Raw genomic sequence first — 24,754 nt, forward strand, 5'->3', positions numbered from 1 at the left:
CTGTGTGTCCTCACACAAAGTGTCCTTGGGCAAGACAGTGAAATTCCCCACGTGCTAATTTATTGTAGGTCACTTTGGATGGGACTATAGATGCCATGGAAAGCGCCGCCCGCGATGATCTTGGAGGATTGGGGTATACAAAATTGTGGTGTGTGTATGTACGTGCGTGTGCACACATGCACGTGTGTGTGTGTGTGTGTGTGTGTGTGTGTGTGTGTGTGTGTGTCTGTGCACATTGGCATCAATTATCAATGTCTTTGGCATTCAGACATCTGTGTGCGTGGTGTGCGTGCGTGCGCTGCGCGTGCGTGGTGTGTGTGTGTGTGTGTGTGTGTGTGTGTGTGTGTGTGTGTGTGTGTGTGTGTGTGTGTGTGTGTTGTGTGTGTGTGTGTGTGTGTGTGTGTGTGTGTGTGTGTGTTTGCGTGCGTGCGTGTGCGTGCGTGCACTCACATTGGAGGGAGGGGGTGCACAGAGGTTAAGCAAGGAGAAAGATGTGGCTGCTAGCTTACAGATGTTTAATAATAGCATAGTATCAATGGGCAAGTGGGGCTCAGCCCTCCCTATCTTATGGAGTAAAGATGAGAAATTATTATTAAAATGTTTTAGAATAGATACTTTTAACTTTTATATCCTGGTATAATCTAAAGCAGCAACAGCATCACATAGTTACAAGAAAAACACAAAAAAAAAATGTACAGCCCAAAAGGCTTCCATTGGCTTTCATTGCGTTGAATGATTGACAGCTGACAAGACACGCCTGCTTGGTTTACTTGCCATTGGGGCTAAAATATCTCAGCCCCAGAGCCAATAGAGGCCTGTGCTCAGCCCTAAGGCCCACTTCAGACTGTGAGGTCATTGGCTTTTATATCGTCCATTTTGGATATAACAAATGGAAAGGCGACAAAATACATTTTGTGAGTTTGAAACTCTTGCTTAGGGCATACAGCTGACCACACACCGGACCCACAGAAAGGTATTGTGGTCTGCTTCATTCATCTCGCAAAGTTAAGAAACATAATTGCTGGTTTAATCACATTGAAAGTGGCTCGAGCTCTCATTGAGTTGGGAGGGGGGGGGGGGGGGGGGGGGGGAGAGAGAGAGAGAGAGAGAGAGGCTGTGTTTGTATGTGCGTGTGTGGTGTTGTTTCGGTGCCAGGTGCGTGCGAGCGTGCGTGCATGTGTGTGTGCCTTGCTTCGTCTTGACTCCATTTTGATCGGTGCTGTTTGCACCAGTTGCTTGTGTGTGTGTCTGTGTGTGTGTGTGTGTGTGTATGTGTTTGATTCGTTTTGGCGCTTGCGCGCATGCATACTGTCATTATTATTAATGACAGTATAAGAGCAGCTATCTGTACATACAAATACAACAAATGTTCAGTGGAGTGTTTATTGTGGGCATGCACTTCTGTTGTTGTGGAGCACTTGCTGTAACAAAGTATAGGCCTATAGTAGTGTCATTGCTGTACTTTGATATCTGGGATATGATGCTTTTGCTGCAGGTTGAACTAGTAGCATACAGCAGTATAATGGATGTAATATAGCCCCCCCACCCACAATCACTGCCAGCCACCACTGGCAATAGTATAGTATAGCCTTAACTGAAACCATTTAGAACTAGAAAAAGTGCCCCTCGGGGCACATGTCTCCACCAGGCCAGGTGAGGTTGTGGCCTCCTGGTGGCGCTATAATAGGCCAATGTGAAAAGGGTGCAATTTGTTCTTACACCATTAACGGCAATTGGATGATTTGAGGCATTTTGTTCCAATAAATTGTTTTGCAAAAATCCACCTGTTGGTGGCGCTATAACAGGCCAATGTGAAAAGGGTGGGATATATTCCTCAGCCTAGTAGGAAAGTCTGTGAAAGATTTCACGTAAATTGCACGCTGCGTTCATGATTTGAGGCGTTTTGTTTCAAAAGGGCCAATCCTGCAAACTTTGAAAGCCTATGTTAGCCAATTAGGATGGAATATGAAATATCGGACCGATCCATCTTGAACACATGACTATATAGTGTGTAACGATTTGCGGGATTCTTGGACAGAATCTGGAGGAAATCCAGATTCTAATATAAAAAAATGTGTTTTAGAAAGGTCGGCCTCCTGGTGGCGCTATAACAGGCCGTTCTGGAAATTTTGGGGCAGAGGTTCATCGTTGGCATCCAGGGAGTGTGCGTGTAAAATTTGGCATCGACCGGGTTAATGGTGCCGGAGATTAGCTTCACAGACGGACGGACGGACGGACACACGGACGGACGGACGGAGTGCAAAACATAATCTCTCCCCATGCCTTCGGCCTGGTGGAGACAATTACTAGCATTTCTACATGAGAACAATTAGTGATGCTAGTACGCAGTGGTGGAAAGTAACTAAGTACTTTTACTTTTTGAGGTATTTGTACTTTACTTTTGTATTTCCAACTTTTACTTTTTACTTTTACTTCACTACTACTTAATTTTGATTAGAAAACATACATTAACCACTTCAAACCTATACATTTCGGCCATTTGAAAATAGCTACAAGCTCTCTGATCTGTCACTCCACAGACCATGTCTCAGCCCTGGCCACTCCCACTTCCCCTTCCACTCTGCAGTCACATTCACTCACCTGTCTCTAACTCCCTCGTCATTCCACCTGTGAACAATTCGTCAATCAACCCTCCCCCTATAAGACTGGACTCATTGCAAACTTCAGTGTCAGTTCATAGTTTGTTGTTTTGATGCCGATACTTTTGTACTTTTACTCAAGTACATTTTCAATTCCGTACTTTTACTTGTAATGAAGTAGTTCAAAATTCAAAAAGCAGTATTGGTACTTTTACTTTTGAGCACTTTTTCCACCACTGCTAGTACGTATTCAGTATTTTAGCTGTGACGTGAGCGCCCCCTCCTGAGATACTTCCGGGTCCTACTTTTGTGTCGCTTTTGTGTCCCCATGGAGTTATACTGTGACGCTCCGTCTGACTAAATCTGAGACGAAAACAACCACGAAAGTCTCATTTTACCGCTTTCCTCGCAACAACAAAGCTGCGCTGCTCTCCAAAATCTGGCTGTGACAGGCCGTCTGCCCCACATGGAATACTATCGCCATTTTATTTGATTGTGTCAACTAAATCCTCATTAATGCAAACTAGATTCAACATACTCAAGCCTGCACACATTGTAAATATCCCCCGAAATATTTTACAGAGCAAATGGACTGTTGCCACCTTCAATAATAATGATAATAATAGTGTTCATTGTCTCCACATCATATATTTTTGTTGTCATGGACACTTGTACAAAACATTAATAATTCTACTCGAGTTGGAAGCATTAAGACCCATTTTAACCCTCTATGGCTTCCTTTCTGAAAAATAACGTAAATTTAAAAAGATTCACGCGTTTAGATATTCTATTTACAATGGGATGCGGACGGGAGCTGGTGCCACTTGGACCCGGACGTAACGTAGCACTACAAAATGACGTCGGACTTAAATACTGAATAGGGTTGCCAACCATCCATTGGAATGAGAAATCATCCCTAATTTGATATTAATTATCAAAGATTATGTCTTGATGGCGTTATCCTTACATTGGCAACCTTATACATGAAAGCAACAGCTATAAGTGACACTACTACAGGGAACTATCAAACGATTGATTAAATTGTCCTTCACAAGGACCTTTTTGGACACGAACAGGAGGCAATGTGTTCCTGCAGTGCTCCCCCAGGTCACTGTGCACGCACGGCACACGCACACACACACACACACACACACACACACACACACACACACACACACACACACACACACACACACACAGACATATTGTAACCTCTTATCAGCTTTAAGCAAACATGGCAGACAAATCATCACACGCACACACAACACATGCAGGCACATATGTTCCTATAGCGCACCACACATACAAGAGACGTGAACACGCATACATGGCATGCAGGCATATTGACGACTCCTATTACCAGCTTTAGGGATGCTGACAAGACGCGCACAGCACGGCACGCACACACACAAGCAGACACACATGCAGACACACACACACACACACACACACACACACACACACACACACACACACACACACACACACACACACACACACATTCAGCTGGTCAATGTTAAGATGCAGGGAGGGTAAGCAGGCGTTTAAGATCAATCAGACATCAAACATGGCACACCCTGTGGTTCTATCCCCTGAAACAACACACAATTACATGATCGAAGCATGCACGCGCACACACACACACACACACACACACACACACACACACACACACACACACACACACACACACACACACACACACACACACACACACACACACACACACACACACACACACACACACACACCCCTGCAGGTGCAGGATGGAGGAAGACTGGAAAAGTTTCTCACTCATATAAACACTGTATGCATGGGTTGGAGGGTGCTCAGTGGGTATACAGTGAATTTGTTATTGGATTTTTCATGTTGAGAGAAAAATGAGCCATTCGGGGGAAAAAAAGCTTTTGTATTGCACCATTTGTCTTCTTAACACTTTTGAACCCCCAGTATCCATATTCTGAGCAAAAAGACACACCCATGGGGCGCTCTTATCATCGTACACATCATCATGCATCAGCTCATACTGGCCAATCAGAATGCCTGTTGCCACACATTTACGTCATACATTTGACCTAATTTCTCCTTTCATTGTCGATGGAAAATATGAGACGTGTGGGGACAAGATGACGTACATTTTCCCTTCGTTGTCAATGGCATTTAATGCTTGTGTTGCGGACATTTTGTCGGGACAAAAGCGCCCCTCCAAAAATGACAGATCTACAAGCTCACAACATCTCGCAATGTGAGGCGTTGAAGATTCGCTATTTTGGGGCACGAGATTTGTTGAACATGGGAAAAGCATTCCACGTACAGAACCAGTTCGGGTCCACTTTATTAAGTCTAGAGGCTTTAAATGGTTAACCCATTTTAAGACCTGAGGCGGATTCTACAAATTCTAAATCAGTTTTTCTGGAAAACCGGTTGCTTAATATCAGTGATTCTCACACTTTTTCATGTCAAGGACCGCCAAAATCATATGTACTGTATTATTCAGCTCTCATAATATTTAGTTTACTCCATTAGAAATGTAAACGTTTGAGCTTTTATTGTGGTGTATGACTTTGACATGACTCTGCACGGTGACCTTTGACCTCACTGACATCTCGACCTTCCAACCAGCTGGATGTCTTTTTTCCACCAGGCAAACATAGGCTCATGAACAACGGCCAATAACAGCCTGCGTCCTGTCTGCCTAAAACAGCCATGCGCATGTACCGCACGCATGCACGCACGTGCACACACAAAACGAGGGGGGTAATTGCATTCGCATTAATCGCATTAAAACCATTGCAGACAGGCAATGGACAGTTTTTTAAAGTACATTCAGTCCTGATGATGCTCGTGTCTTTGGCTGCTCTCTATAACGTCAGACAGTTGACGACGACGACGTTTCTTTCCATAATATCACATGCAATGAAGTGTGTGCATACTTTCCATTGGAGATGGGTTCACGTCTAGGTTCCTGGGCGAGGACTCGGGGAGGGGAACGGGGCAGGACAGACAGGACGTGTGTGTGTGTGTGTGTGTGTGTGTGTGTGTGTGTGTGTGTGTGTGTGTGTGTGTGTGTGTGTGTGTGTGTGTGTGTGTGTGTGTGTGTGTGGGAGGCGACACGTGTGCCCTCTGCACCTCCACTGAGAAAACAACAGGACAATAATAATGCTATAGTTTTTTCAGTCTGTACTTACAAAAAAAATAATGAAAAAGTCAAACAACCTTTGATGGGCTTTCCAGAGGAAATGGAAAGAGGTGTGTGTGCGTGCGTGCGTACGTGCTGCTTTCGACCAACTCGCTGGTATATCAAAAGGCGAACGATGCCTGCATGCACTCCGGTATGGTTGGCCCTCCTTTGCTTGAAGTTGTGGATCGCAGCCAGCCAAATGATATGTATTTAACAATCTATTATTGTCTTTTTTTTCCCCTCCGTTTTATACCCGAGGAATGTCCCGTGCGTCACTGTGTGTGATGACATGCACGACCTCCCTCTGTACCGCTGACGCCTCTCAACAGAACAATTAAACTGCGTTTGCCCCTTATTGTGACGGAAAGATGACCGCGATTAAGGCTGCAGCTGTAGATTAACTTTTTATAGCGCTTATTCTTGACTTTTTTCCAATTTTTCTCTTTTTTTTGGGATAATTGTTTGAGTGACAAAACAGATTCTTCATAATCGACTGAATCAAATTAATTAGTCTGCTGTTGGCCCCTTTTGTAAAAAAAAAGGCTTCTAAATCCAGACAGTCTTCTGAAAAACCTCTGTTTCTGTTTCTGGTCAGTTTATCATGTCAAGGACCCCCAGAATTATCTGGATTTGGCCACGGACCCCCATCTAAAAATACGTTGTTCCAGGGACCCCCCAGAAGCAAAGATTTGAGTTCAAAACGTTCGCTCTGAAAGAATATATATTTAAAGATTTGAGGCACATTTTCACGATTAAAAAAAAAAAAAGCAGATCTACAAGCTCTTAGTGCGGCACTCAGTGCCGCGCTATGAGCTTGTAAATCTGCTATTTTTCAACAGCTCATGTATAACATAAGGCTTAAAGAAATACCAAAAGGGGTTCCCATCCAGAATGTTAAATATACCCTGGAGCATAACAATGGATCAAAACGACCTATATATATATATCCAAGTTAAATGAACATGAACAATGTGAATCTCTGCCTTACCTCTGCAGTTTGCACGGCACCATGTCACGTGTGGTATAGGGACAAAACAAGGCAGAGAATCATGATCAGGTTTGTGCTTACATGTGTCACTGAAACCACACATATATAATCGCAGTTGACCACTTTTTCTCGTCGAGGGCAGCTCTCGCATGCGTACGCCGGCCCAGGGATTTCCTCGACCAGACCTACAGAATAATAGATGCTGACAGATTTACTCTTCCTGACATTCGTTATACGAGTGCACGCCAAGCACACATCGGCACAAACTCTGTTGTATACGCAGCCTTTCGTGCTCCCCTCAGCCGTTGGACGTATTCGTATTCACCTGTTTTGTTTTGGACATTTAACTTCAGTTCTTGTTATCCATTTGGTTTAGGTGTTTGAGCGGTGCCCTGTGCCCTCCATCATCCATTATGTAACCTACCGTACCCCTCCGTCTTCATCTGCTTTTGCCAGTCTGTGTTGGAGAGAGATTGTGTATAGTGTGCTTAGCCCTCAGAACTCAGTCTGAACTTGTCTCTTTAGTTTAATATGGTGCATTTCTTTGATCCTGACACATCTTAACTGCAGATACTTCTCTTAGAGATTGAGAAACCAATTATTTTACCCATTCTTTGTGCCCTCAAAGTGAAATTATTGGACTCCACTAAAGTTATCTTTATTTGGAACAATAAATGCCCAGAGATATGTGAAACTTGCGTTCAAAAGAATTGGGTGGATCTTTGTCAAATTTTCAGCTGTACTGGGCAGCAATATCTTTTAAATAGTTCTTGGGACGAAAGAAAGTCAGAGGCAAAACCTTTTTTTGTTGTTTTGTTTTTTTCTATGAAGCCCATGTCTATAATGAATCTGCAACATTTTGTAGCACTGTATAATTATGGTTTACATCGCTCATCAATCTCATAATTTAGTGTCATGTAGTATCAATAATAGACTTTTAAGCCTATTATTATTAAAAGTAACTATAGTTGTCACGTCCTGTCCTAGGACGTACCACGCCTGGACCTACCTTTGCCCCTCTGTTGCCTCCCTTCCCCTGGCTGATTGTGAGACTGTGTCCACCTGTGCTTCTAAGCTGAAGAGACTTTTGTTAATGAGCATGGAGGTATATTAGGGACTCTGTGTTATTGGTTAGGTTGCTCAATTATAACACTTTGTGCCCAAGAGTGGGACTTTCTGTTATGTATGCCCTGGGAGGGTTTTCTGAGTTAAAATAAAGGTACTTGAGTGCAAGTCGTTGTTTCCTGGATTATTCTGCATACGGGTCTTAATACTGAGGTGTTCCTGACAATAGTATTACAAGTCTAGCATTATAATTCTCATTGTTTAACATAATCTTCATTAATTTATTACTTGCGCAAGCAGAGCAGGAAGTACTGTAATCGACTGCGTATGTCAATCGTATGTCGGTGGTCTCCGTCGGCCAATCAGGGATTGGCTGATGACGTAACTACGGTACATTTGGTGATCTGCTGTATGTATTAGGGGTGTGCATCTCTCCTTTACAAGACGATTCGATACGTATCGATATGCATGGGCTACGATGGGATTCAGAAACGATACATTTATACACAGAACGATTCGAATTCGATTCGGTGGAATTCGATGCGATTTCGATTTTGTGGAATTTGAGGACGATTCGATTTGATACGGTGCGATCTGACACATTTAACCTTTTTTAGATTTTTAATTTGAAGCTAGATCTATAAAGAATAGGGTTGGGACTTCATTAAAAAAAACATCTAATTAATTGGAGCATTTGTGATGAATTAATCACATTTTAATCGCATATCAATAGGCCTATTTGACCTGATCAGTGAGCTTTTTTTTCAAATGGATTTGGATACGAGTGAATCAATGAATGAATAGTGACTACATAAGCATAGGCAATTAAAAAAGTAGTAGTAATAATAATAGTGATAATATTATTATTTATATAATGCTTCTCTGAGTACTTAAAGACTCTTTTCAAGGGGAACATTAGAAAACGAATAAAAACAAATTTATAAGAGAAAAACTAAGACTATGGAATAAAATAAATGAAAGTGGAATGAGATAGCTGGGGAAAGACATTCTAGAGGTGGGTTTGAACTTATAGGTGGTGGCATATCTCTGAGTTTAAACATGGGCAGACGCAACGATACAGTCATACTGTCGATGCAAACAGACGTGTACAGTAGCTGCCCGGCCTGCTCCAAATGATATTCCCATTCGTCTTTGTGTCTGCCCGTGTAAACGCAGCATCGAGTGTGAGGGTTGGGGAACAGATGGACCATAGAGTTATTAAGGAGGACTCCTTCTAACTCCTTCTAACGATATGGACCAGAGTTAAACTAATGTTAGCTCCCATGCTAACTATTGCTACCCTCGTCAGAAACAACACCACCATCCAGATCGGGTGGAAGCTGCTGATCACTTTGCTTGTGCCCGTGGATGGGAAATTAGATTTAAAAGGCTATAGAAGCGTGGATGAAAGGCAAAGCACAGATGTGCAATAAAGTTGTGTCGTGACTCGTATCTGCGTGTGTATTCCGTCTGACGACGAGTGGTGTATGCTGCTAGTGCTCGTCTGTTGTCGCTGGCTGCTGATGCATATAGAGCCTCATCATAAGCATGCACCCGTCATGCGCTGGAAGTAGCAGATCTACAAGTGATCTACCCGTCGCAATGCACAGGGCTTTGGGCTTGTACATCTGTGTTTTTCCCGCAGTTAGTTGAATTATATCAATTCGCAGCTTTAGGATCGAACCAACGTCCGATCCAGACACACGTGCATCGATGTAGTCGCATCGTTAATGTTAAAATCGATTATCGATTCATATCAATATTTTTTGACACTAGTATTCATATGTATGGTATGTCGGGGTAAGAATGGTGGTCCCTTATTGGCCATGTATGGCCTACTTGTGTGCAAGGCACAAGCTGGCCCCTCGACAGTTAATTTCTAGTTAAAGTTGTGGACCAGAGAAGAATGTATACAGTATAAACAAAACAGGTATTATTCAAAATACTGTATAGTCCTTCCTGCACGTGTTTCCCCCTCGATTGTCCATTATCTTTGGATCTCCTCTTCATCACCTCGAGGCCTAGGCCCCTCGTCTCGGCTCAAAGCAAAGCAGCGGCGAAGGAAGTAATGACGGACAGAGCCATGATAGCGTAGCCTGTACGATACACCTGGGGGATCTTCAAGCCTTTGCCCGTCGCGTCCCACCACAGATGGCGGACGCCGTTGTAGGTGTGGTAGGACAGAGGGAGGGCGATTCCGAACTTGGCCAGGCCGATGAGATAGGGGCCCACGGGGAGAGAGTGGATCAGGTCGAGGTAGTACAGGTAACAGCCGCCCGGCGACACCAGCGCCGCCGCGGCAAAGGCTGAGATGGCCCCGCTCATTCCGACGCCCGTTACCCTGTGCGTGATGGACATCATCATGGGCACGGACCACCTGTAGATGGTGAGGTGAGGAGACATGGGTCTTTTTAGAGCATTGTTCTTGGCCCAGAACTTGTCCATCTCCTCCTGCGCCGTGGTTCCCATTGGGGCTGAATGTGTGTGTGGTGCGCCGCTGCACGGTGGACCGGAGAGACGGACGCCCCGCCGAGTCAGTGTTCTCAGAAGCAGCGCCATGTCCGAGACGTGCCGACAGGCCTGGTTCTAGTTTCTTGACGGTTTGGTGGTCGCGTTCATAGTGCCGGCGTAAAGGTGACCCAGCATTCACTTTACTGTACTGTATCTCCGTTTGTGTCCTGTCACTCTCCTTACCTTACATAGACTTTCTTCAGAGCTCTGGTCTGATGTCACACACCCGATACAAAGCGTTGCATGCCATGCGTGCCTGACGAGGCCAATTTGCACAGGCGCATTTGCATTTTTATGCTAGTTCTGTTGTTGGCGGTAAGCTAATCGTATTTCTGGTGACCTATCGAAACACAAAACTGGAATAAGTTAGTGGTGCAGAATCGCAGTTCCGACTATGACGTCGGTACTGTGCGACATCAGTCATCTCCATAACTCCATAAAAGTACTCAAATGTTTTACCTAAGTAAAGTCAAGTCTAGTCAAGTAAGTCAATATGTTACAAGTAAAAGTCCTGGAATTAGACATTTACATGAGTAAAGGTACCAAAGTATTGGTATCAAAATACTTCAAGTACGGACTCATTATGCAGAATGTCTCATAAGTCTCATATGTTTTCAAATGTATAATAGCAGATTGGCTACTTTCAAATGGCCGACATGTATATAGTGTTGAAGTGGTTTGATTTATTGACATTTTATTCACACTTTATTCACAATTGGTACAGTTCCAATGAAATGTTTTGTAATAATAAACAAAATCTACAAAGTATAGTATAGTATAGTATAGTAACTCAAGTTTTCAATTGTAGTGGAGTAAAAGTACAATATCTACTTACATCTCAGAGGAAAATTATAAATAACATAAGCTTCCGACTCCTTCTTGCCCATATATGGAGATCTCTGTATCTGTCAGTCCGTACAGTATACAGTATGGAGATCTCTGAAGGTTATTACTATATGCCCGTATATGGGCAGAGTAGCCATTGTGTCTGTAAGTCAGTCTGTCTTTATGTCTATGTGGAAATCTTTGTATCTGTCTGCCTGTGTCCCTGTGTCGCTTTTATGCCCATATATGGAGATCCCAACCACTGATCCGACCATATTATTATTATGGGGCATAATATGTATCTCTATAAATGTTCCAACTTCTTCATACTGACTACCGTCCGTACTCCCTCGGTTAGAGTTTGAGGTTTTTCGGTTGGACACCTCATACGACCATATTTGGGGATTTGCGTATTAAGACTTCTGATGACGTGTTCATAATTACACCTTGAGGACGCGTGGGCACTTATTTAGTTCCTTTTTAACGATATATAAAACGTGATCACTAAAATTCATGTTTTGACGGCGGCCGTTGCTAGGCAATGCATTGCTCGGCCCCTCCCGGACCTGTTTGACTGCACATGCATGCATCCATTCACTGTCTGGTTTACGACCCGAACAAACCTCCCCATTTTCTCGGAGTCTATATGCTGCCTCCGCATGGATTGATCACAATGGCTTCATACATCTCGGTTAGCATACTAACGCTTCTAATGTAGCTGGTTTTCAGAGTAAATCTCTCTCACTCTGCTTGCCATTCATAGCCTTTATTCAGAAAGATATCCCTGTTAAGTTCCCTGTTAAATGTATATCAGTAGGCTACTATGAACTTCCTTCCTTCCTTCCATCATTCATGTTCATCATCATCATCATCATCATCATCATCATCATCATCATCACCACCGTAGTGATTAGAGTGATTAGTGTTGACAAACAGGTCACTGTAATCATCTTCATCATCCTCCTCAGAGGCACTGTCTCCTTCCTCCTCCTCAGATGTCTGTCCGTCTGTCTCCCGTCCGTCCGTCTTCTCTTGACACACGGTCTCGTCGGTGAAGCCATGTGGCCAGAGCTCGTTTTGTTTCAGGTGTCGAATGTGGTCTCTGCGGAGGATGGCCGTGATCTCGGCTTTGACCTTGTCTCCTTCCTCGATGTGTTCCACCACCACGTAATCTCCTCTCTTTATCCACACGTTCTTACGGAACTTTGTGGGCATGCTCACCAGGAACCCCACCCCCTGGTCGGTGACGATCTCGTGGAGGTTGTTGCCACGGCCTCTGGTGACCTTCACGATCTGTTGGTTGTCCGTAGGAACGACAAAGTCCTCCAGGAGCTCCCTGATGACATGTTTGCGTTTGGTGGCCTGGGACATTACAGTGATATGGGGCTACGTCTTGTTTAGAATGGCTCTTGATGGAAAAATAAGTCCTCGTAATTTCGTTGCGTCAACATGCACTCCAGTGTGCTCTTATAGGCTCGTGTTGATGACATCAGGATGTCATCATGATGACTTCATGGATCTCCATGTATGGGACATAAATGAAAACCAAAACGCATGCCCCTCTGGATATGCAACACCCATTTTGTACTTGTTGTCTGTCTACAATAACGTCAGACTAAAGAGGTCCTTTGTCCACGAGTCGACTTTGAGGCTTAATCAGGAGTTGTAGTAGCCGCGGGGGAATCTAGGCGCTGGACATTGCTCTTGTCTTCATGTCTTTATGTATGTATTATTGTTTTATTGTTTTGTTGTCAAATGTATGTATGTATGTATGTATGTATTTGGTTAAAATGGGTAGGGTTTAAAAAAAGGCAAGAGTTTGCTCTGGTGCACTGGCCTAAAAGTGGGTCCTTAAAAACTGCTAAAACTTCTGAAATGTATGTATGTAGGTATGTATGTGTGTATGTATTTTAAAAGGGGAGGCTTTTTTGTAAAAATCCCTGCCCGCAATACCTTCATATATTTAAAATTAGTCCAAAATAGGGTTACCAGTGAAGGGCAAACTGCCTATTCACTGGGGACTATGCAAGGCAGAGGCGTCCACTCCCCTGAGTCCAAGTTTAAGCTAGACCGCATACCTATGTATGTATGTATGTATGTATGTATGTATGTATGTATGTATTTATGTTCTGCATACATGGCAGCTGGATTGCAAGACAAATTACAGTATGAACTGACAAAGTACTATATCATATCATATCACATCATGTCTGTCCCTTTTATGCCCATATATGGAGATCTCCACCCTTTATATGGCCATGTGGAAATCTCTGATCTGCCTGTCCTCGTCCCATATTATGGAGTTCCGTGATGTCATCAATCTATGCCCAGATTTAATCCCATATAACCGCTGAATGACCGGATATATGCCTTCTCTATCGGTCGGATTGGCGTTTCTCAAAATTTAATCGGCATGATGTCATAAGTGGCCTATATAAGTGACGAGCTGTCAGCAATATCCTTTTAACAAACTTCCCGGTGAGAAGAAAAGTTTATTAGTCTTGGAGTTGTTGTTCTAGTTTCCTTTTGCTTCCGAGTGATCAGTTCTTTGGCGTAGTCAGTTTTGTACCCCATCTTGATATTCTTCAGTAAAGAGTAGTTTCCTAAGTGAGTCTGGTTATGGTTCTTATGATAGTACCTCCTCCCCACACCATGGACCGCCCAGCAGACCCCAACGTCCTGAGACAGACAATCATCAACCAGGAGCAGCGCTTGGATCGCTACGAGCAGACACTGCAAACTGTCGTGGACCACCTGAGTAACATCTCCGCTACAATGCCCACTCCCCGCGTCAAACAATCCAACAACATGAATGCAATGGCCTCTTCACCAAAAGCCTTTGCAGTTAAACAACCCAGCAACACGGATGCAATTACCTCATCACCAAAATCCTTCGCAGTCGAACCACTGAGGCATGTTTATGACCACCACAATGTACGGGGGCAGCAGACCCTGCAAACTGCCGTGGGCCAGTTATGTAATCTCTCTGCCACTTTGGCCGCTCCCCGCGTTGAACAGCTCGGTAACAGGGAGGCCATTGCCTCTTCGCCGGAAGCCTTTGCAGCAGAACTCGGGCGCATTCATGAGCACCCTGTACGGGGGCAACAGGCAGGCCAACAGTTAATGAAACTGCGGCAGGGTAGGCTCAGTGTTCGTGAGTATGCAGACAGATTCTGCGGCTTGGCAGCAGAGTCTGGCTGGAATGACAATGCCCTCATCACCGCTTTCCAGACTGGGCTTAACAGGGAGATTGGCAAGGAGTTGGCTCTCAAAGAGGAACTAGGGTCGTTGGAGGAATGTATCAATTTAGCAATTAGAATGTCAGACCAGGCTACTCTGCAGTGGCGTGCTGAGCATCTTTCCAGAGCCGTGACCCGCCCCTTGGGGAGTGGTAGGTGTACCAGAGCCAAATTGATCCCAGAAGAAAGGAGTAGACGTATTTCAAGTTGTAGCTGCCTTTATTGTGGTGAGAAGGGTCATTTCTTGGCTGCGTGCCCGGTACGGCCAAAAGACAATGCGCGCCAGTATTCCCGAGTAACGGGGGGTGGTGGCCAGTGTACCAGAACCTACCAGCGACCCGAACCTGAACTCGGGCCTATTCAGATAGGTCCAAGCCAATTAACTGCAGACGAGAGGGATAGACGTATGACAAGTTTTAGCTGCCTTTATTGCGGTGGGAAGGGTCATTTCTTGGCCACGTGCCCCACACGGCCAAAAGACTGTGCCCAACAGTATGCCCAAGTAACAAGCCCCCTAGGGGATGGCAGGTTTACCAAAGCCAGCCTGCGACCCGAACCTGACCATCGGCCTATGCAGACTGTTTCAACCCGATTAACCCCAGACGAAAGGAATAGACGTATGGCAAGTCATTGCTGCCTTTATTGCGGCGAGGATGGACATTTCTTGACCATGTGTCCCATACGGCCAAAAGACCGTGGGGCATACTGACTAGCTCTGGAAGACTCAAAATGAGCGGCCAATGTTGTCATGACCGTATTGAAGTCACTGCCCTTATAGATTGAGGATCACGTGAGAATTTCATAGACAGAACACTTGTTGACCCACTAGGTGTACTCATTAAGGCCATTGACCAAAAGCTAGGCCACTGATCTTTCTCTACTGGTATCTGATCCGCATAATTATTATTATTAGCTCTTCTACCCATACCCTTAGTGTCGGCATATCCCTGGCCTGTGGCCCACAATCCTGAGATAGATTGAAGCACAGGGGCTTTTATACAGTGCGTCTCTATATGTATGCAGAGTTTTCAGTTCACTTCCCCGCCAGTAACCTCGGTTACAGAGAAGTTCCAGAGGTCTATCACGATTGTGCAGGTGTTTAGTTTAGGACAGAGCCAGCCATATCCTTGCAATGCCCCTCCCAGCCTTCTACGTGGAAAAGTCCAGGTAGTGAGGAATTGAGGGATACACACCCGGGCAGTTTTCAAGTGAAAACTGGCTGTGAGTGGGATGTTAGTGGGTGGGAAGAGGTGCGATGGGTGCGTTTTCGCTCATTAGAATCCCGGTATCCGGTGTCAATCACAACATAGCCTCGCCCCCAAAGCATACCCCTTTATCATCAATTTAAAAAAATACTGGGACCATAATTTACAAATAAAAGGTCTTCATGAAAAGGTTTACCAAGCTAAAGAAATTGGAGAAACGGCTCGATGGCTTGATGGCCTTCTAATGAAAGCGCAAAATCTCTCTTGGAAGCCATCCATGAACTTCTCTAATATACGGCAACCTTCCCCGTGTTTAGTCCGATCCAGAAGAACACCGTTTGATGGCCAGCTGCTAGAGAGCTTCTCATGAGGTTATATCTTGACCTCTGGTCAAAGCAGACCAGAGGTAGAAAACTGTAGATCCCTGATGTCATCGCTAGGGACATGTGCATCAGTAAGCAGGAACTGAATGAAGGACCGGGAAGTCTGGAGTGGCATTGTGAAATCCACGATCTCGACCGCGGTCGAAAAATGATGACTGAGAACTGCAGCATTTTCACTTCCACATTGGCTTCATTTTGAACAGCAGAACCTTGGCACATGGGTGAGCTATCTTTATTTCTCTTCAGCAGACTTCCGGGCAAGAGATGCTCATCTAGAAACGTTCATCCACCAGAGGTTCATCATCTTCTCTGCGGACGCCATAGAGCAGTGGTTCGTTCTCAGTCTTTTTCATGCCAAGGACTAGGGATCACCTTTTTTTCCTCCCGATCCGATTCCGATTTTGAGTATCTGCCGATACAGATTCTTCCCGGTCCCGATATTTAGATTTTTATGCCATATCACAATAGTACAATATCCCAAATCACAGTCTAATATGATGATATGGATATATTATTCTTTGCTCCCGATCCGATTCCGATAATTTGAAAATGAAGTGATCAGCCCCAATGTCCGATTACGTGAACGGCCCCGATTTCTGATCACGTGATCGGATCGGCACAACCCTACCAAGGACCCTGCATGTGTGTTTTTCCACGGAGTCCCATGCAAGATTTGTGCTGCAGTCGCATAATACAATATAACTTATTTTTTTGCCATATAAACACAGTTGAAATGTTGAAGGTTTTCATTCTAGAGTCGTTAAATGACTGCAACCGGTACAAAAACACTCCTGAACTGAAATGGGCCCCTGAAGTTTGGTTTCCTTCTTTTCTTATGGACCCGGACCCTAATTGGCCCGTTACTTTTTTTTACCTGAGATCCTATTATTCCCGAGATTTGACAGACCCGACACAGGAATCCACGATTGTACGCCATGAATGTTGCAGTGTTTGTGTTTGTGTCGGTCCACACTGGACCGACGATCAGCAGTCTCCAGTCGCGAGACATGACTCCCCGACAAGAAGCTCCAGTCGCTTGCCGTCCCTAGCGCCTTGTCGATGCGTCGGAACCCGTCAGTTGCCGATGTCGGGAACGACGCTATCCATGTTGTAGTGATGAGGGGGGTAAATTAATCCACTGTAGAGTGGACTTCTAGTCTGCTCGTCATGTTTCAGGGCTGACTACTGGTGTAGTGTGCATGTGAACTAGATACCATATTCTCAATATCAACTAAATTAATATATCACTCATTCTTGAGATGAGGGACAAAAGTGGAAAAAACATGTCCCACACATAAGAGCCTTATTTATGTTTAAAATAAATTAATTCATAAAAATAAAACCACTTGCAAAGTTAAATGTAATACAGTTGTGTATTATTATGCCATTCATTTCATTATAATTGTTTTCATATGCCATCTGAATTAGTTAAAAGCAGGCACTGCACCCAAAAAGGCCTGCATTCAGCCTGTCCCCAGCAAATGGTCACAATTTCAAAAATACAGGGTATCACCAGTCACATGTGTTAATAAACTATTACATTTTAGTTTTCTACTCTATAGGCCACTAGTGCTTTATGGACAGACCCTTAAAGGTATACTGTTTAACTCAGGGTGTATTTATAATGTGTAAATTACATTCAACACTGAACTGATCTGATTATAGATATATAAAAATGAAACGATATAAAAGCAAACGCTTCTCGATTACTCGATTAACCAAGAACATAATCGATACAATAATCTAGGTAGATTTACCAACATTTATTGTAGAATGAGAATACAAGTGTGCATATGATATATAATCTTGGCGTTCGGCTCTGCTGCATTTTCTCCCTGCTCGGCACGATTAAACACCATCATAAAACATTAAGAGCAGGGAGATAGATATACAATAACAATTATAACACCCCCATGGGGGATATAATTAAAGGAGAATTCCATGCTTACCTTTATTTTATGTCCCCAACAAAGAGGTCCAGGTCCAAGAACATGTGTACTAACATTACAATACTAATGACATTTACAACAGGCCATCATAGATCAATAAACAAAAGACAATAAATAGATAAATACAGCACTATACTAGCTTGCCCATCAGCCACTTTTTCAACATATTTTTAAAAATGTTCTAAGACTGGGCAAATTTAATTTCCCTTGGGATTTTGTTCCAATCCTCCACCCCTGTATATTTAAATGAGCTTCTACCTACCCTATGTCTCAGGTTTGGTGGTTTAAGATCAGCTACACTAGCCCTTGTGTTCAAACTATGGAACTGGTTAACATACGGGAAGTAACCTTTAAAATATTTTGGGCATTGTAAGAAAGCCTTCTAGTATGGAATTCTCCTTTAACAGAGCCCACCGGTGGTGGTGGTGGTGGTGGGAGCAAACATCACATAACAACCAGGAACCATATGTAGAGGAAGGCAGGCAGAGCACGTAGTCTAGTGAGCTTAAGTAGCCCACCCAATTGGTCAGTTGACTGCCATGTCAGCGAATGACGTGTGGGACTTGCACACACTTATACACCCGTAATGCAGCATGTTATCCCCTTGAGTATAGTATGCACCTTTGAACACGGCATGAACCCCCTCAAGTATATCCGACTGAACTAACTCCGCGAGCAACGCATCATTAATATTAGTCACATCTTTAAGTAGTTTCCCCACGCTGTGCTCTTACTTGACATTTATGTCTTTGTTTCCTGTCACCTGTCTGAGCAGTGTTTAAATGTCCAAGAAGTGCTGGTGTTGAGTCCAATAGTTCTCCCGGGGGGTGGGCGTTTCCTGCTTTCGGGGCTCAGATGAGAGGCGGCAGCTTTCACTTCCTGGGTCAAAAGGTCAAGGGCAGGTGCGAGAGCAGGTTGCAGCTGCATCCACGCGGATGTGGAGAAATGAGTAGCATTACTTATACATGTGTGCGCGCGCGCGCGCGTGTGTGTGTGTGTGTGTGTGTGTGTGTGTGACTGTGTGTGTGTGTGTGTGTGTGTGTGTGTGTGTGTGTGTGTGTGTGTGTGTGTGTGTGTGTGTGTGTGTGCATGCGCACCCATCCCCCTTTTGCTTGGCACGCACACAGGCACTATTATTTAACCATATACACAAATGTGAGATATTCTGAGCTGATTGATTTGTTGGCCCAAAATAAGGATGTCGGGGGTTAATGTGGTTAAAGATTTTGTCTGAGTGCACACACACACACACACACACACACACACATACACACACACACACACACACACACACACACACACACACACACACACACACACACACACACACACACACACACACACACACACACCTGAGTCCTGAGCGATGTTGCAGATTTGTGTGCCGTTTGTTTGTGAGGTGAAACTACCGGATATGCTTTAATACCTGCTGGTGTTTCTGTGTGCTGCATGCTCATTTTTCACATGTTTGCGCTGAATTGGTGTGATTTAATGCAAGCCTGCTGTCATAACTCACTGGTGGGAGAGGCCCTGTGCCCGGCCCGCACACGACACACACGGACCCACACACACACACAGACACACACAGACACACACACACACACACACACACACAGACACACACAGACACACACACACACACACACACAGACACACACAGACACACACACACACACACACACACACACACACACACACACGTTTACCATTGATTGAACCAGCCAGCTCAATACACTCACAGGCGGAGCCGACTTGAACCATGGAGAGGAATAGAGCCCATGGCAAGGTGACTCAGACTGTGTGTGTGTGTGTGTGTGTGTGTGTGTGTGACTGTGTGTGTGTGTGTGTGTGTGTGTGTGTGTGTGTGTGTGTGTGTGTGTGTGTGTGTGTGTGTGTGTGTGTGTGTGTGTGTGTGTGTGTGCGTGCGCATGCATGCATGCATGCATGCGAGCGTGCACGCGCGCATGCATGCGAGCGCGCGTGCATCTGCATTCTCCCTGTCGCCCACCCATCTGACCGCTCAACGCGGCCTGCTCGGATGGGTTGCCCGCGTATAGTTTCAGAGCATGTTTATTTAATCCTTTGGCCAGTAGAACTGAGATTGTATGCTCTATTGAAATCACCATATATACAGTTAATATGTGCGTGTGTTAGGTTGCGCACAGGTGTTGAAAAACAACCATGCTGTTTTCGTGCTCCAGACGCACCCACACACACACATAGTCACTTAAGGAAGTGGTTGCACCACTTAAAAAGTGTGGGGCCGAGTCCACTTCAATTCGGCATATAGAGTAGAGCAAACGTCGATCACTCTCTGCTGATTCCTGATCGCCTGCACCTTTGTTAAAATGACGCACACACGTACTGTACACGAACACACCCCTCTCTCTCTCTGTCACTCAAATTAATTAGTATCATGTCGCGCAGCTACGTCTAGATTATCCTGGCGGATCCTGCCCGGGAGCTGCCTATGCCATAGAAAGCATAGGTGAGTTCCAGTCTACTCTTCACCTGGCTCTCGGGCATGAATGAGAGGGAGTTGAGTTTCCTGTTCGCCTTTACCTTCAAACGCACACACAGTGGTATCGGCACACGTGAAACACTCACGTTTTCAAAGTTGAATACTCAGACATGTTGCAGTGGGGCCTCTATTGGTATGGTATGCGTGGGTGCCATGGAGGCCGTCCAAGAAGCAACCATCTAGCCTCACATGACGCACGCACGCACGCACAGGCACATAAACATGCACTGTCTCTCAAAGAACAAGAGCTATTCCTTTGAAAAACGAATTTCAAGCCCCATTCCCCCAAAAAGCAAAAGAACAGAGGATATATATTTTTTTTAAGTCTCCGTAATGGAGGTGTTTTCTTTAATGTCCAAGAAGTCATTGTTCTCATCATAGGATGACGGGTTTCGACTGAGCAGCTTCCTGTGAGGCTCTCAGCATAGCGGAGGTCATAGCCAAGCTCTGGGCAAAGGGAAGTGAAGGGTACAGTTAGCTCAAGGCAATTGAGAACAGTAGGTAGCTACATACTGTGCTGACTCTCTCTCTCTCTCTCTCTCTCTCTCTCTCTCTCTCTCTTTCTCACGCGTGGCACGCACGCACACACACAGAGTAGTATTAAACACACTTGCACATATGCCCAAAAACAAGCGCACACACACCATTGCACACAGGTAGCCTATAGCCTACGCATGCATGTGCAAATGTAATACACTGAAACACCACCTCCACAGTGTTCACGCACGCGCGCAGTGTTAATTCCACAGATATTATGAGATACCCTGCAGAGTATTTGTACAGCTTTTCCTGGCTTTACCTTTGTCTTCACACGGCGAGCGACGGAGCTGCGAGGCTTTCTTTTTTTTTAAGATTAGTTTTTTGGCTTTTCTGCCTTTTTATTGATAGTTTCAAGTGAAGATTGACAGGAAAGAGGGAGAGAGAGACGGGGAGAGACACGGAGCAAAGGTCATGAACGGGACTCGAACACGCGACGTGCAGTCAGCCTATTATGTGGCATGTGCCTTAGTCTCGCGTTGCCAGACTGTTCCCTCTCACAACAAATGCTTCTGTCATACAGTCTGGAACAACGGAAGCTCTATCATGAGTAAAATATAAAGCGGAAGTCTCCTCCCCACTTCCGTTTCGTCTTTTTACAGTTGCGCAAATAATAAAATCATCTAAGGGATTCTAAGAATATATAGCTTGTTGCAGAAAAGGAAATGGCAGCTTCCTTACTCTGATTTCGAGAGGTGTAGTTCCAGATTCTATAGATTGTGGAATAGTTGTCTGGCTATTATACGCGAGACAACATGCGCCTGGACCACTTGGCCATGGCCAGCTGTGAGGCTTTCTGTTCGCATTTACCACAAATGCTAATGAAGTTGTTTGGATAACATGTTGCTTAGACAGCTGCTAGGTTTGATGTTACCTGGTACCTTCGTTTCTTTGAAGCACTTATTATTTTTCATTACACTCCACTTACATGATAATGTGCCCTGTTGTTGTTGTTGTTCGTTTGTTGTCTCGGGTTCATTGCCATTTACTCTCTTGGGCTCAAAGTTGATAAGAGCGTCTGCTAAAGTAGCTATAAGCAATAATAACGTTTTTATTGCCCTTCTTTTGTTGTATTCAGACAGCCAGCAATGGGTAAAACGCTCCCCAATAATGTTTTGTATCTGTGACACATCTAGGGGCCACAATCTGCATTCAAAGATTTTCCTAGAAGCTTTGTCTTTGGTCGATTTGCCTGTCTTCTTCCTGATTGTTTAGTCATTTGTGCAGGGTTTTTTTTGGCCCCAAGATGTGTCACAGAGAAAATGTCATTACAATTTCTTTATATTATTGCTATTATAGCTACTTTAACATTGTAAATAGTTTCCAAGCAATTTGGTTACACAAAGACCAACACATTACTGAGCTTATAATCAAAAGCATCCACGTTCCAAAATCACTATAACTTAACACTTAACATGTGGTCATTCTCATTAGCTGGCAAGCTTGACTTGGAAACTCGGAAACACAAAAGGTTGAAGGGAGAAACGTTTATTGTGTCATTGCGTGAAGTCATTGATGGCATTGTTTTCTTGACCAGTAGCCCTAAATCCTAGTCCCAACGCCACCGGAGCATTTGTTTCTATCCCAGTCCCAACGCCACCGGAGCATTAGTTTCTATCCTAGTCCCAACACCACCGGAGCATTTGTTTCTATCCCAGTCCCAACGCCACCGGAGCATTTGTTTCTATCCTAGTCCCAACACCACCGGAGCATTAGTTTCCAACTAGCCTCGGAAACCCAGACGTTTATATTTCCAGGGAGAAAAAAGAAAAGTCTGGGGCCGAGTCCACTTCAATTCGGCATAGAGTAGCACAAACGTTGATCCCTCTCTGCTGATTTCTGATCGTCTGCACCTTTGTTAAATTGACGCACACACGTACACGCACACACACACACACACACACACACACACACACACACACACACACACACACACACACACACACACACACACACACACACTCGCTCTAATTAATTAGTCTCATGTTCCGCAGCTGCTTCTAGATTCTCCTGGCGGATCCTGCCGGAAGCTGCCTATATGCCATAGAAAGCTATAGGTGGACCCCAGTTTCCACCCAGGTGAATCTGAATGCATGGATTCAGCTGTACCCTATCAGCATATAGACCAGCCCTATGGAGATCATTTTAGCTTATTTAACACTAGAGGCTTCTATACGCAGCAGCCCTCACACCTATACGTCACACAGCAGATCTACAAGCTCACAACACGTTGCATCTGCTATTATCAGCATGAAACCAATTACGTTGTAAAATGACTCATACTGGATCTCTTGTCCCCTAGTCCCTTCCTAACATTTTAGTCTAGTTTTTATTTGTTATATTAAAACTATTATATTTAGTCACGGTTTCAGACTTTCAGTCACCATAGTTTAGCTTTCGTTTAGTTTCCGTTTGGATTTCGTCAGGTCAAAAAAAGCTCTAGTCGACGGACATTTTTTTGTCACAGTATTAGTCGACTAAATCAACACTGGTTGTGTCTCATCACGTTGTGGTTGTTCTAAATCAACACTGGTTGTGTCTCATCACGTTGTGGTTGTTCTAAATCAACACTGGTTGTGTCTCATCACGTTGTGGTTGTTCTAAATCAACACTGGTTGTGTCTCATCACGTTGTGGTTGTTCTAAATCAACACTGGTTGTGTCTCATCACGTTGTGGTTGTTCTCGTTTGTTCACATAATCTCGCCATGTGACGCCGATGATGATTCTGATAATTATGCTAATGCTAACGGCACTGCTGCTAGCCCACCCAGGTTCACAGTGTCACTGTCTTTTGCACACACTGAGAAAATGTCAGCCTCCAGAAAGCGTGTGTGTGCATGTGCAATGTGCGTGCATGTGAGTGTGTGTGTGTGCGTGTGTGCATGGTTGCGTGCGTGCGTGCGTCTGTGTCTGTTTCCAGTTGCACATCGGGTCAGCTCTTGTTTATCTGAAGCCATCTCTCTTGAGTGCACACACACACTTCGTGCAGATTGACACACACACACACACACACACACACACACACACACACACACACACACACACACACACACACACACACACACACACACACACACCACACACACACACACACACACAAAGAAACAAGCGTGGTGATATTAATTAAAGTTCATTGCCTCAGTAATTAGCAGGGCAGGATAATACCGGTACGTGACTTATTGCCCCCTCAGGTCCGTCTCTGCCTCCAACTTTAATTGAATGAGATGACATTAAAACTTCAGAGGCCATTCGGCAAGGTTCATTAAACAGTCATAAACACCCAGGAAACACTTTCAGCACAGACTAAAGACTGCAATACGCATGAACCATAAGCTGTGTCTTTTTACATGTCAATTGTTTAGTTATTTGTATTGATTGGTTGAATAATAATAAGAAAAATACAATTTTTGTAGCACCTTTCATGACATGAAATGCAGCTGAAAGTGTATACAGAGCAATGGAGAAAAGAAAAGCAAGGCATAAAACGTTAAAATAACAGCAGTAATGCAATACAGTGATGGCATGAATAACAAGGAATTTAAAAGAGCAATTAAAAGCAAGAGTGTAGAAGTAGGTCTTGAGCTGCGCTTTAAAAATGTCTACAGAGGCTGCCTGTCGAAGGTACAGTGGGAGTTTATTAAACTACAGAGGCTGCCTGTCGAAGGTACAGTGGGAGTTTATTAAACTACAGAGGCTGCCTGTCGAAGGTACAGTGGTAGTTTATTAAACTACAGAGGCTGCCTGTCGAA

At 44.4% G+C, this 24,754-nt stretch overlaps 2 protein-coding genes across 2 annotated transcripts; both read right to left on the reverse strand.

The window, feature by feature from the left end:
- Positions 1–9,874: 9,874 nt before the first annotated feature.
- LOC310853850 (succinate dehydrogenase cytochrome b560 subunit, mitochondrial-like) lies at positions 9,875–10,393 on the reverse strand (the record flags this gene model as incomplete). Its single annotated transcript, XM_083758327.1, has 1 exon — positions 9,875–10,393. The coding sequence occupies one exon, from the start codon at positions 10,391–10,393 to the stop codon at positions 9,875–9,877; it is 519 nt and encodes a 172-aa protein (XP_083614453.1).
- Positions 10,394–12,016: 1,623 nt separating this feature from the next.
- LOC310854328 (putative RNA-binding protein EIF1AD) lies at positions 12,017–12,541 on the reverse strand (the record flags this gene model as incomplete). The annotated part of the gene is made up of 1 exon (XM_083758925.1): positions 12,017–12,541. One exon carries the CDS (start codon positions 12,539–12,541, stop codon positions 12,017–12,019), a length of 525 nt encoding a protein of 174 aa, XP_083615051.1.
- Between the last annotated feature and the right edge of the window lie 12,213 nt (positions 12,542–24,754).

The sequence above is a fragment of the Protomyctophum parallelum genome (genome assembly GCF_964188405.1).
Source record: "Protomyctophum parallelum genome assembly, chromosome: 23".
NCBI lineage: Eukaryota > Metazoa > Chordata > Actinopteri > Myctophiformes > Myctophidae > Protomyctophum > Protomyctophum parallelum.